General features: G+C 45.0%; 1 protein-coding gene across 1 annotated transcript; it reads right to left on the bottom strand.

The window, feature by feature from the left end:
* Positions 1–3947: 3947 nt before the first annotated feature.
* On the bottom strand, positions 3948–6168 carry PHLDA1 (pleckstrin homology like domain family A member 1). Its single transcript, XM_049627450.1, has 2 exons — positions 4952–6168; positions 3948–4475 (listed from the first exon to the last, which is right to left on the bottom strand). The coding sequence occupies exon 1, from the start codon at positions 6151–6153 to the stop codon at positions 4978–4980; it is 1176 nt and encodes a 391-aa protein (XP_049483407.1). The 5' UTR covers positions 6154–6168; the 3' UTR covers positions 3948–4475; positions 4952–4977.
* Positions 6169–14125: the final 7957 nt, after the last annotated feature.

Raw genomic sequence — 14125 nt, forward strand, 5'->3', positions numbered from 1 at the left:
CTATGGAAAATCCAACACATATTCATTAGCATTCTGGAAGCTAGTTGTTTCATCAAAAGATCTTAGGGAATTACTATCTTCTTTATTAAAAACTCCCAGGTAATTTTTCAAAAAGAATTCCCAACCTTGAAAACGGTCCTTTCCTTCCCAGAATGGCCATGGCCTTCATAACAGCCAAGGCCTTTAGAACTTTTCTCCTAGGGGGACCACACTGTATGCACCACGTAAGGCCGCCAAAAGATGCACAGATTGGTCATCTCCATAGATACTTTATTTGAAATGGAATGCATTTTGAAAATATGAAAAATAAATCACATCTCTCCAAAATCATTTGAGACATATTTATACAAACTATGACCACACTATTGAGTTCACAAATGGGATACTTTCTAAAGCATTTGGTACCTGGTGATGCTTGGTTTTCAGAAGCTGACATCTGCATATTCTAAGACTTTAAGATCGACAGCGGCATGTAACGGACCATCGCGTCCTCTTCTCAAAATAAATACAGTGATCTCGAAGAACCACCTATTATTAAAATCTTCCTCAAAGCCTAACTGATCACCGACAGGTCGGCTGAAGAGCAGGCTGGGGAAGGTCTCACAGCTTTTCTGCTTTTCTGCGGATGTTTCCAGAGCCCTTCCGCTGCCCTCACTGGACAATAATGTCCTGGCAGGAAAACCCTGTTGGCTCCTATCCTCCATTCGGCAAATGTCCTGCCAACAAAGTCACAGACCACTTTGTCATCCAATCTCCTGTAAATCTAGATTGGCTGTTCAACACCGCAGATGAAAAAGTCACCCTTCGAATTGTGTCAAGAATTTAGAAAACAGTTCTCTAAAACCCATTCACCAGAATTCCACAATTAATACATCTTAGGTTGCTTTAAGTGAACAGGTATATTTCTCTCGGGAGAATCGCTGATATACTCAATATCAAGCTCTGTAATCCCCAAATTTAAATATGATTCTGCTGCTGAAGGCAGTTTATTGGTAAAGCAAAAGCAAATTAGTTTGACCCAACGAAGAGAGAAGGGATGTTCACAGGCCTGGTTTCACCTACAGAGCTCTGGGATCCATGGGATTGCTGGCTCCAGCTTCACTCAAGCCTCAGACCCTCTTCTCAGCCTGCAAATGATTGGAGCCAAGCTAAAACCAAGTCGCTTTCCCCGGGGAACAGAAAACAAGCAGTGTGCTCCCACCCACACACTGGCAACACGCTCGCGGAGCGTCAGATTTAAAGTGAGGGGTCTGTAAGAGAAATACAGCATTAGTACACCAGAGCAGGAAGGAGTTAAAGCGGGCCTTTGGGTTTAAGCCAGATTTCCTCACGGTGTTTACGTGGAAAGGGATCTCCTTTAAGCAATGAGTTGAGGTTGAGTTTTTTGTTGTTGTTTAAACCTCCATTGGAAAAAAAACATGTGAAGTGAAATTATACAGTTAGTTTGGTTTCTGCCATGATGAGAGAATCCCAACTTCCTCTATGACGAAAATGTTCATTTTGAAAGGGTCCTTTATAACCGTTTACTCCCTGACCTCAGCACTCCCTGTAGGGCATACGCAGATAGATCTACGTGCATTTCTGCTAAGAAAGTATGTCTAAGGAGCTTCGTCATGAGGCTTAGCCTGCCTGGTATTACTTGTTCTTGGGGAACGACAAGAAAGCAAGTGAAGGAAGCACTGTGTGAGGCAAGAGAAACCACCTCCTGGATACTGGGAGTTACATATTTTTTCCTTCTTTCATTAATTTGTCTCCACAAATAGTTACTGAGCTCGCTGTGTACAAGGCCTCGGTGTCAACCCAAGTTCAAGGACAAAAGTTCAGTTTCCAGATGGGGACATTCCTTTTAGTTTTTCCAACTTTTTACATTGTGTTTATTTAAGGGGTGCGTCTTCTATGGACCTGCCCCTTCCCCTTTCCTTGTCTTGGATTGAAAGAATCATTTTTACCTTTTCCCATGAAGGTGATTTGTCAGGCCTCAGAATACCTTAAGTGGTTTGTATCATTTTCTTAGAGAATATGGTAGAATTCTGCCACTGCAAATCACATTAGGTGATTTGCATTTGTGTTTTGTTTTGGTAAGCGTGCTTTTTTTGTTGTTGTTATTCTGAAAAAATTATTCAGCCACAATCATTTCAAAGTGTCAAACAACAAAAAACATCCTATTCCTCTCCTTCCTAATTTCTGAGGTTTCACAGGTAAATGCTAAGAGGGGTTCAGACGAGAGAGCCACTAAGAGGGCCAACTCAATGTAAATATCACAGCAGACCAAGGAATAAGGGCTGTGGAAAGACAAGATAAAGAACCATGATTCTGGTGGCCCCATTAACAACCATAGCCATTGTGGTGGGGGAGGGGAGGGAGTGCCAGAGGATTCCAGCAGCTGGGAGGGAGCCCAGGCAGATTTTTTTTCAACAATACTACCTGGCCTATATGTAATCTAACAACATAACAAATGTCTTTTAAAAGCCCACGTGAATCTCAATTTTAAAAATATTTGGTATGGACTTTACTATTTTTATAGCACAAAACTTGACATAAAAAACTGCGGTTTAATTGGGGGTTATATGATCTGCATGTATTAAAATGACAGTAAAAAGAGGCATTCTCTAAAATGCACAGCAGTAGTTTCTCAGAAGCCAAATCACACTTAAGAACTCTTCAGATTTGCTGTCTGAGTTGCCTGTATCCTGTATATATAAAATCTTTACAGCGTATTTTCACAACTGTGCCTTAGCCACTGAAAGCGAGAGCCCAATTCAGTTCTGCTTGCCATTTGCCTGACTTGTAGTCTTGCCCCACAACTTTTCAGATTCGGGTTGTGATCTCAAAGTTTCATCATTTCAATATTGCGCTAAACAGGAATCTGATCTTGAGACTCCTTTCTAGATGGAAGGAGAATAAAGACATCTCTAGCATAAAATTCTGTTTTCATTTCTTGACCACATAACATAGCAATCGCCTAATCCTGACCATTCCAATTTGAGTGCTGGAAAAATACTGATCAAGACTTTGCGGAAAAGGTAATGGGAAACAGAGACTGTCAGTAAAGCCATGCAGATAGGAAGTGATTTTCAGCCCCAGGAAGATTTGGTATCAACTATGCTCTTTTTAAGCTTAAGTAGCATCTGCCCTTGTGGATTCTGACCATCCTTTTGATTTGACACAGAGGAGGGCTTGTTCTACCTTTAAAAGCACATCCTCCCCCCTCCACCCCGCCCCTCAGACTCCTGAACAAGTGGCTGCTAAAACAAGACTGGGTTGTTTTCTCACTGAAAATCCAGTGTTTATCCTGTCCTTCCTTTTTCAATTTCTGAGTTTAGCTAACCTAACTACAAAACATAGAACCCTCAAATTTCTCACAGAGCCATGAAAAGTAAAACAGTGGGTTTCTCTGATCAACGTTATTTTCAGTATGAATACCTAAAAGCAATGACCCCTGGTCCTTTGAAATATTTACAAACTGTATTTTAAGCTATGAGATTCTAGGGTGTATTTCTAGACCCTAGGGTAAAAGGGTCAGAAAACGTGGTTCGAGCGGAGCATGCGAAGATCTTGGAGAAGGGAAATCTCTCGTGTGGATAAGAGCACAAATGTTCTCTTAAGCAAGCTGAATGGTTTTCTTTCCCCCGCACTGTGTTTTTTGAAAGGAAACACCTAAGGCAGTCATACTCAGAAACCATGGAAATCTCCTTACTAAGCCCTTCAAACGGATGATACAAGCAAAGCTTTTCCTACATTACACCCAGCCCTACCGTACATTCAAGATATGCTCATCCTGCTGTCACCTTGGGTTATGGTTTAAATATTTGGAATTAGATATCACTACTATGAATTTCCTTTTAGAAAAGCGGTTAGATTTTCATAATTACACAATTTTGAACACTTAGCTTTCTTAAACTTCTACAGAAAATATATGTCTAAAGAAAAAATCTCAAAAAAAAAAATGAAGTAATATCAGAGTTTAATTTCAACCACCTGGCATAACAATGAAAGTGTCAGACCTTCTGAAAATGCCTAGGAATAACGAATGAGTTCTTAATGGTTTTCCCCTCCACCGCCCTTCTACTTTTTTCTTTTCCAGGATCAGAACTTACTAGGGAATAGGTTTTTGAAAATAAAAGTTTCTCTTTTGGAAAACGGCCTACATTCAGAAATGTCTTAAAACAAGCATTAAAAAAAAACTAATAAATAATCATAAATCAAAATACATTAAAATAAAATTACAGTACATCATCGCTCCTAGAAGGTCCACCATACTGGAAGAGCCTTTCAAAGGTTCATAAATAAAGCCTTCTGGACTGAAACCGTCTCCTGCATTGTGATGAAGAGTATGCAGAAAACTAAGAGGAATCTCAAGTTATCAGTCGGGTGAGGTCCAAACTACTCGATCTCGTGCAGGGCGGGGAGACTTTTGTTTTCGATTCAAGTGAAGACAATAGACAGGTGTTCGTCCCACTTCAAGTCCTCAAAACCTGGAAAGAAATGACAGGCAATGAAGTAAGTGGCTCAGAATCCTCCACGACCCAGTTCTCTTCGGGCCAGTCCGGTGCACAGAGCGTGCTCGGAAAGACATCGGGGTCTCTCCCTCGAGTGCCCAGACACAGCGAAGCGGCGCACGTGGGAAGCGACGGAGGGAGCCCGCGGCGTGGCTGGGGAGCGCACCACGGACCCCCGCGCGGGCCAGGGTCGGGAGGAGGCCGGTCCGCGAGGCCTCCCAGCCTGGCCCGAGTTCCCCATCCTCCCCTCTCTGCCCGGCCTTTCCAGGCTCCAGCTTGCTTCCCTTCTTTCCACATCTGCAGAAACTTGTAATAATTTCTCATTTTCCTCTTCAAGCGCCAAACCCGTGACTTAGGCTTCCTACTCCTCCGCATAAGACCTACTCCCCCCGCCCGCCCCGAGACCTACTCCTCGGAAAGGCCCTGAGTAGCCCGCGTTGCCGGGACCTTACCTTGTCTGGCCCGGGTGCTGCCCCCTTCAGGCAGAGTTGGAGGTGCTGCGGAGGAGCCGGTGGCCGTGCGGCTGCGAGAGCGGTTGTGAGAGCGGTTGTTGGTGCGAGTGCGGTAGTTGGTGCGGGTGCGGGTGAGGGTGCGGATGCGGATATGGGTGGAGCGGCTGGGGCTTGGGTTGGGGCTGCGGCTGAGATTGTGTCTGGGGCTGAGGCTGGGGCTGAGGCTGAGGCTGGGGCTGGGGCTGGGGCTGGGGTTGGGGTTGGGGCTGCGGCTGCGGGGGCTGCTGCTGGACCAGGTGCTGCTGCTTCTGCCGCGTGGACTTGACCGCCAGGATAGCCTGACGGTTCTTGTACTGCACCATCTGCAGCGTGATCTCGGCGTTCCAGCCCTGGTCCTGCGGGCACCGAAAGTCGATCTCCTTGCCCTCGGCCATCACCACAGTGAAGTACATATACTTGCCCTTGCGCTCCACGCAGTCCACGGTCTTCATGTTGGAAAAGTGCAATTCCTTGAGCTTGACCGGCGGCTCGAGGCTGGCCACGGCGGGCCCTCCGGGTTGGGACGGTTCGGCCGGCCCCTGCCCGGGCTGTTGCTGCTGCTGCTGCTGCTGCTGCTGCTGCTGCTGCTGGTGTTGGAGCTGCTTGGGCGGGATGAGCAGCAGCCCCTCCTCAGTGAGGATGCAGCACTTTTTCTTCCAGAGCTGCAGCAACCCGTCGCTGCGCTTCTCCAACACACCCTCCTTCAGCGCTTTGCAGCCGCTGCTCTCCAACATCCTCCCGGCATAGGGAGGGGCGCCGATCGGCTCGGCCTCTCTACTTCCAGCCGCCCGGGCCGGGGGCAGCAGCAGCAGCCGCGCGCCGTCCTCGCCCCAGCGGCTCCCGCGGCCGCCTGTCCGGAGCGCGCAGAGAAGGCTAACGCGCAGGAAGCAGAGCGACGGCGGCGGAGGCGGCTCGGGGTCCGGGCAGGAGGGCAGCCGCGTCCTGATGCGCCACAAGGTCCCGGAGCAGCGAGCCTCCGGGCCTCTGCCGTCCTCTTGCGAGCGCTCACTGAAAGGCACTGGCCGGGCCCCCTCGCGGCGCTTTTGAATGGGCCATCCCCCCCACCCCCGAGTGACACCCAGCGGAAAAGGCGGCTCCTGGCGCCCGCACCGCGGGGGAAAGCCCAGCTCGGAAAGGCGCTCTGCTGCCGGCGCACGCCTCATTAACTTGGGGCCTTTCCAAAGCGGGCCGCGTCCACGCCCCCCGCATCTCTTGCTCCGCCTCCCGCCGCCCACTCTCTTCCGCGCTCGTTCCCTGCGCTGGCTGCAGGGACTCCAGCCCCGGAAACTCCTCGTCTGTGCGTAGGGCGACGGCCCTGGGCGCCCCAGCTGCCCGGCGACGAGTGCCGACACCCAGAGGGCGCCGAGAGGCCATCCTACCGTCGCGCCTATCCCGGCCGGCGGGGCTCTGTGCTAACAGCCTCAGAAAATGAGCATAGGGCTGCGAGGGTGGGTACGGCTACCAGACAGTGCCTGGAATGCCGAGCTGTCTCGCTGCCCTCGGGGACCAAACCCAGGCATTCGCGATGAGCCCGGAGATCTCGCAGAGCCAGTGTCCGAGGGAGGAGGCTGGGGGTAAGTCTCGCGAGCCGCGGAGTCCCGCGGAAGTGTGAGTCCCCCGGACCCTACGTAAACAGCTCAGGGCACAAAGGCCCCAGAGGACACGCTGTCTTCACACTCCTATTTGCTCACAGTCATTAACTAGCTCTTCTTGGAGCAGAGAGGGCGATCAAGGCCATAGCGCTACGTATGTCTGGTTTGGAAGGGTTAGAGAAGGGGGACTCACTTCACAGGACGTCTGGCCTTCCTTTTCTCGACCCGGGACCTCCGGCACTAGCCAATCTTTACCCGGGACACAAGCTCTCCGGATTCCTTCTTGACCCATCCGTACGGGCCTGCAACATCTCACAACATTAACTCAACTCCAGTTACAAATCCGGGGACTGTCCAGGGCTGAGACACCTCACACTTTTTTTTTTTTTAATTTTTTTTTCAACGTTTTTAATTTATTTTTGGGACAGAGAGAGACAGAGCATGAACGGGGGAGGGGCAGAGAGAGAGGGAGACACAGAATCGGAAACAGGCTCCAGGCTCCGAGCCATCAGCCCAGAGCCTGACGCGGGGCTCGAACTCACGGACCGCGAGATCGTGACCTGGCTGAAGTCGGACGCTTAACCGACTGCGCCACCCAGGCGCCCCGAGACACCTCACACTTTAAGGCACAGCTTAGCCCTCCAAACAGCCGGTTGGCTTCCACGGGTCTCTCTCTTTGGGAACGCCTAACGGGCCAGATCTGTTTTTGGAATCTCACTTATCTGTGACCTGGGGGAGGTAATGCTGTACTCGCCCGTAGCTCCCTCCTACTACACTCATTTTTAAAAAATTCTATAGAAATTCTGGAAAACAAAACAAAATAGAGCACAAACCGAAACCAAACCTCTTGGTGGGGAAATTCATCCATTAAGTAAACAGACCCAACTGTGAATCGACCCTGAGGATACAAAGAAGAAACACACGAAGAAATGAAGAATGGACAAACCCGAGTTGGCCAAAGTAAGAGGAAAGACTGCTCCTTGTGCCCAAGAAAGAGGGAGGAGTTAGCTCATCAGCTAGTTTCCTAAGGCTGAAACAAAGAATTCAACAAGGGAAGAAATGAGAGATGAGCTTGTGGGAGGAAGAGTCAAATCCTTTATGTCATGCGAAAAATTTCCAACTGAATCCCAAGGTAATTGAAAACACAGGATAACTTTTAAACACGGGAGGGTCCTGAATCTTAACGTAAGAAACAGTGTCTTAGCAAATGAGACAATTCCAGCACCGTCCTTAGTCCCACTGAATTGCATTTGGCAGGTTCTCAGCGCCTTCCAATTGTTAATGGAGAAAGGCAAGTATTTGAATCATATAAAGATTTCTAGTAACATTGTTTAAAAATGAACAATTCCGTGTACCAGTGACAAACCCTGCACCTCACAGCTCGCTTCTCTGCCTGCCTTCGCAGGACAAGTGAACATTCCAGGGAATTTCTACATGACCAGCTGTTCATCTTTTTAACAGAATGCCATTCTTCTGCTCATTTGGGAAGGATAGTGTGCAATTTAGAGTCTCTGAGAGAAGGTGTAGTTGAGGAAGACGTTTCATGTGGAGAAATGATACAATACAAACCTTGGGTAAAAAACTAAGATGTAATCTTGAAGTGGCAAGCCATTTTCTTAGGAGAAGGGATGTTTGGTGTTATCTAACCTTACGCAGCTAATCAGGATGGGGCAGATGCATTCTAAATTACTTCAAAATGTCTGAAAACCAGCATGGTTTTCAAAAGCACTTACTTTAACCAGATACTTTACCACTCCATTTCCAGCTGGGTATTTCACAATGATTTAGTCAGTGTACAATGTGCCTTCTCTGACCACAGTGCATCGATTACTGGAAGTCGCAAGTGTGTAGGAATCTTGGAGCTCAGTGACAACTTTGCTCTTAGTTTACTTCAAAAGTCACTACCAATTCACAAAAATGGCCCCCTTGGCCATTTTTTAAAAAGACCATGAAATAAATTCACACACACATACAAAAATAAATTACAGGAAATAACTGTAACCCAAATACCGCAACTTTAGCCATAGATATGAGACTCTACAACTGTCACTTACAAGTTACTAAAGTTGAGAAAGCACACTAATGAAATCATTGCTTTGGTAACCAATTTGAAATGGCAGATTTAAACTGTCTACATCAGGTTGTACATCAGCAACACCTGACCCAGTTGATGGTTTTCCCCTCTTGGATAGCTCTTCACCTGGCTTCCAGGACATTGCTCTAGTTTCCCTTCTACCTCCCTGGTCACTGTCTCCGGATCCTCTGCAGCTTCCTCCTCTTCCCCCATCTTTTAGTCTTGGAATGCTCCAGAGCACAGTCCTTGCTTCTCCTTATCTCTACTCACTTATTGGTCTCGACCAGTCTCATCATTTTCGGTGACATGCCAGGCTCCCCAATCTGTATCCAACTACTTGTTGCTAAAGAATAAAACAAAGGCCACCACACTTAAAAAAATAATAACAATACTAACATGCCAGGCAAGAGAACAAATACTGGTGAACACATTCACGAGAGTTCACTAGAAGGAAGAGTCTAAGGGGATTTTTAGGCCATAGAAAGTAGGGTTCACAGAGCTTTTGCTAATAAAAAAAAAAAATCGAAAAATCTCTGGGTAGGATGGAGTCCACCATAGGTTTATATACAACTGGTTAAAACAAATTCCTGGATGGAACTGATTCAGCAAGGATCTGGGGTTAAAGCCATGGTGTGTTTAATAGTTTGTTTTGTTTCATTTAAAATTTTTTAATGTTTTATTTAAGACAGACAGAGACAGAGCATGAGTGGGGAAGGGGCAGAGAGGGAGGGAGACCCAGAATCAGAAGCAGGCTCCAGGCTCTGAGCTGTCAGCACAGAGCCCGATGCGGGGCTCAAACTCATGAACCGTGAGATCATGACCTGGGCTGAAGTCAGACGCTCAACCGACCGAGCCACCCAGGCGCCCCTGTTTTGTTTCATTTTTAACAGCCTTCAGTTTTGATATGTTCAGGCCATGGCTACTGTAAATTGAATTTTTTTTTTTGTTTTTACTCTTCTGTACAGTATCATTTGGATGTCTAGTAAAGGACTCAAATATATGTCCTCCCAAACTTGTCTCCTCACCCTGATCTGCTCTACCTGCAGCCCTTTTCTCAGCTGATGGCAATTCCACCAGTACAGTGGCTCAGGCCAAAACCCTTGAAGCAGTATTGCCCTTAAAAGTTGAGAGGCCCTTATCCAGAGCCCTGAGCTTTAGACGAGTCAAAATGACATGCGTATCTGGAGTTCATACTCATTTTAGACCAACTCCGGGTACTCAGGATCCCAAATACCCTTCCTAAATGGCCTCAACTATTGCGGAGAATGCATTACATCACCAGTGTGTGCACTGGTGTGTAAAAGGGGTGGACAGATTTTGAACATGCAGGCTAGTATATCCAAACAGATGTGTAGGAGGCCCCTTGCCACACAATTCAGAGACAGGGATAGGAAGAGAAGGAAGGACTGAGGATCCGCTCTACTCTCAAGTAATGTTGTGGCACTGGACTTTAATAAATCAGACCTGGCTTTTCAGGTGCTTATGTAGATATAATTGTCAAGATATGTGCATTGAATATATTTTCATTCAATGAAGCTTTTAAGTATTTAACCATTTGTGTCTCCATTGCAGTCTCGCCCCAGGACTGCAAATATATAGAAGCGTGCCTCCCTTGTAGTATATCCTTCACTCATGTGGATTGATACTCAATCCACAAATTTAGTCAGGAAATTCCATCAACTAGGCTTTCAAACTATATACTCTGTCCGTATCTCTCCACTTCTTTCATTACTGTCTTATAGTTTTCAACAAAGCAGTCAGGGTCATCTCACTTCCTCCAAGTCTGCTCAAGTATCATCTCAATGAGGCCTATCTATCACTCTAAAATTGCCACCACCCCATTCCCCTTAATTTTCTCCACAGTATGTATTACCTCCTAACATCTACTGAATAATTTATTATGCCTATAACTTCAGTTCCCCTTCCTATAGAATGTAAGTTCTTCAATAGAGTAAGGATCATTGTTTTAATGTGTCTCAATCACCTCATACAATTCTTGGCAAATAGGAGCTCAGTATATGTACAATTTAAACTGAATCAGAAGCCCCTATCTGTCCTAAAAAGAAAATCAGGGATGCCTGGGTGGCTCAGTCGGTTAAGTGTCTGACTTTGGCTGAGGTTGTGATCTCATGGTTCGTGGGTTCCAGCCCCGCATCGGGCTCTGTGCTGATAGCTCAGAACCTGGAGCCTGCTTCGGATTCTGTCTCCCTCTCTCTTAAATAAATAAATAAATAGATAGATAGATAAATAAATAAATAAATAAAACATTAAAAAAGAAATATAAAAGGAAAATCAAGCTCTTCAAAGGCTTGTAACGGATTTTTCATAATGCATCCCTTCAAAAGCTTTCAAACTGTAAAAGACTTTATGGAAAAATTTCCAAAACTTTCCATACCAATATGTACTTGGTATAATCTTTTAAAATGGATAACTACTACACACACTGGGCCTCTCTCTAGATCTTACATGCTTTTATATTCCATAGGCGCTATCTAGAAGTCCTACAAACTTTTCTGAGCAACATGCAATTTAACATTATGAGAGGTATTTATACAAACTGTCATCCTACTGGTTTCTAATAAGAGTAATCAAAAAGAGGGAAAAATAATGGAACTGAGTTGTAGCAGTTTCTCCTATTTGGCATATAGCCAACTACTTGTTTAAAAGTCTATTAGGGGCACCAGGGTGGCTCAGTTGGTTTAAGTGTCCGACTTCGCTCAGGTCATGATCTCACAGTTCGTGGGTTCAAGCCCCGCATTGGGCTCTGTGCTGACAGCTTGGAGCCTGGAGCCTGCTTCAGATACTGTGTCTTCCTCTCTCTCTGCCCCTTCCCTGCTCACACTCTGTCTCTGTCTCTCAAACATAAACATTTAAAAATTTTTTTTAAAAAAGTCCATTAATCAATATTGACTTAAAGCCATTTAACAGAACTTGGTAATTTAATAACAAAAACTACTTACTTTCACTTACAACGTGACTAGAAGGTTATAAAATCTATGAACTTCCTAATTTGCAACACACAGTAGACTCTCAGCAATGATTAAAGATTTGGATACAGCAAAGTTGAATTATCTTTCAAAAAATAGCTAAAAGTTCAATGATCTATGAAAATGTCTGGTCACTCTAACACCTGAAGGTCTTACACTGTCTGTAATTTAACACTTTTTAGCCATTCAGTTCATTTTAAGATACTACTCAGCAGAAATCCTTTATTGAAGACTCTAATCTCCAAAATGCAGTTGGAAATGTTAAGTATTCTCAGTTAGAAACAGGACTATCCAGACTTCATGGGTGCATCTGCCTACCTGCCTTTTTCAGCTTCTTAGTTAATGAACTGATGCCTCCTAGTGATCAATTTGTATAACACAGCTTAGGACAAGTGGGAATTTGAAAAGGGTGTTTGGTGCCCTATACACAAGGGTTTTAAAAACTATTACAACCCATTTGTGGTTAAAACATTGCCAATCAGCTGTCTCTGTCCTTTCTGCCAATAGCCCAATTCAGGTTTTTCCTCTCATCTACTCTCGTAATAGCCTAACCACTTGAATCTATACCATTCCTGATGTTACATTGCTACTAGTTCCATTCCTAGAATGATAGAAAACTTTTAATCGCCTCCCACTGTATAGAACATTCCAACTCCTTACCCTGGCATGGAAAGCCAGGCTTTCTCAGACTAAGTCCTTCCTGCCTTTACAATTTAGTTTCCTTCCAATCAACCCTACATTAGGTCGTCACTTACTCGTGCCGTCTTACTTCACCAAATCTTTTCCAACCTTGTCAAGTCCTTTGTTCTCCAAAGCCCAATTCAAATCCCACATCTTAGATTTCTTTAGGCTGAGTTGATTCCTTCCTAATCAGACCCCTCTACTTCTAATCAGTAGCTAACATCTCAAATGAGTGTTTTTTAATTGGACCTAGCAGCACAATGGATCATGCTAGAGGTTGGTGATGGTGATTGACAGCACTGGCACCAAAGGACTCTAAACGTTAGATCTGGTGTAAAATATATTATTCAAAATAGAGAAAGCAGGCTGAAGACACTATTGACGAGGTCCAACAAATAACTGAGTTCAGGACTAATTTACTTATTAATTTTAGCTTTGAAGCGACAAATGAAAATATGAGTGGATGACATGGAGCAGGGATCCAGCTCTCCTTTTTATCCTGAATCCAGAACGTAGGAGATATTAAATCTGAGCAGAGAGGGAAGTAGCCCAATGAAGTCTAAGAGGATATGATAAACTTGCTTGGGTACTGTAAATACTGTCAGAAAACTGCTACTACTCAAAAGTATTGATACTCTAGCCTTTAGGGTGGTAGTAGGGAAGCATCGGGTACTCTAATGATTGACAGTGAGAGCTCTGGTGAACTTGTTTTAAATTTATTTTAAGCATTGCCCTAGCTGAATAGCATTCAAGTCTCTGCCTTCCATTAGCACCTAATATCCTTTCCGAAGTCTGCTTCTATTCAAAGGAGGTAAACGCTCTTGTTCGCAACTCAAATATTTATCTCATAGTCACTTGGACTAGATTCGGAAGATGACTCCTTCTTTTGCAGTCTTCTATTACAACACAGCACATAGTCTGAGAGAATATTCAATTTGACCATTATCGATTATCCATTAAAAAAACACATTTAGTAAATGAGCAAAGGCCTTTGTTGGGCATTAGAGGAAAAGAACAGTATAGATAATGCTTTCCAAAAATTGAAGGATGAAGGAAAACTGATATGATAAACTTGAGTGCTGTAAATGGCAGGGTTACTTTAGAAGAGGAACTCAGGCTATAGGCCAAGACTTGGAGGGCAGAGGTTGTGTCACAGATGACAGGATTGACAGGATAACCGATGGAAGACAGGTGAGTGAAAGGGATGAAATGAATTCTGTGGGGTAGCCAAGCCCCCCAAAATGGAGGTGCTTTTACCAGACAGAACCCAAGAAATCTTTTTATGGCAAGCTTTCACATTACCATTAAACCTAAAAGCAAACCTCATTGTTAGAGGAAAACAAAATTGCTACCCAACTCCTAACTACATGAGAAACTACATTTGAGTTTTTAACAGGTCAGAATCTAGATCGTCAAGTTTTTTTTTAATGAGATCCCATTTACACTTCTGCTAAAGTCATTGTCTCAACCTCATTTGTGTACCCAGTTCCAAGGAAAGCATCATGTGAGATCAAGTGAAAAGCCTCAGATGAAGTATAGGACTCTGGTCAGAACTCAATTCTTTGGACTGTATTCCTAAATTTTAACCTTACCAGGGCCCATTTACCTATGTAGTAGTCACTTGCCTCATGTGCTCAGGATATACATGATCAAACAATCCTTTTTTAAACCTGAAACTCTTTAGTGTATGTGACCAATGTGGCTATCTTAACCTCCCTCCTCCCAATTCCTCACAAACTCAGCTTTGGCTCTAGATGTCCAGGTCTACCCTATTTACCAGTCTCCCTCTGGAGCTCTAAAC

This window comes from Panthera uncia, chromosome B4 (genome assembly GCF_023721935.1).
Source record: "Panthera uncia isolate 11264 chromosome B4, Puncia_PCG_1.0, whole genome shotgun sequence".
NCBI lineage: Eukaryota > Metazoa > Chordata > Mammalia > Carnivora > Felidae > Panthera > Panthera uncia.

What these genes read in the sequence shown, in the direction of transcription:
- PHLDA1 (XM_049627450.1), bottom strand. Translation starts at nt 6,153, where the DNA reads ATGAGGCGTGCGCCGGCAGCAGAGCGCCTTTCCGAGCTGGGCTTTCCC.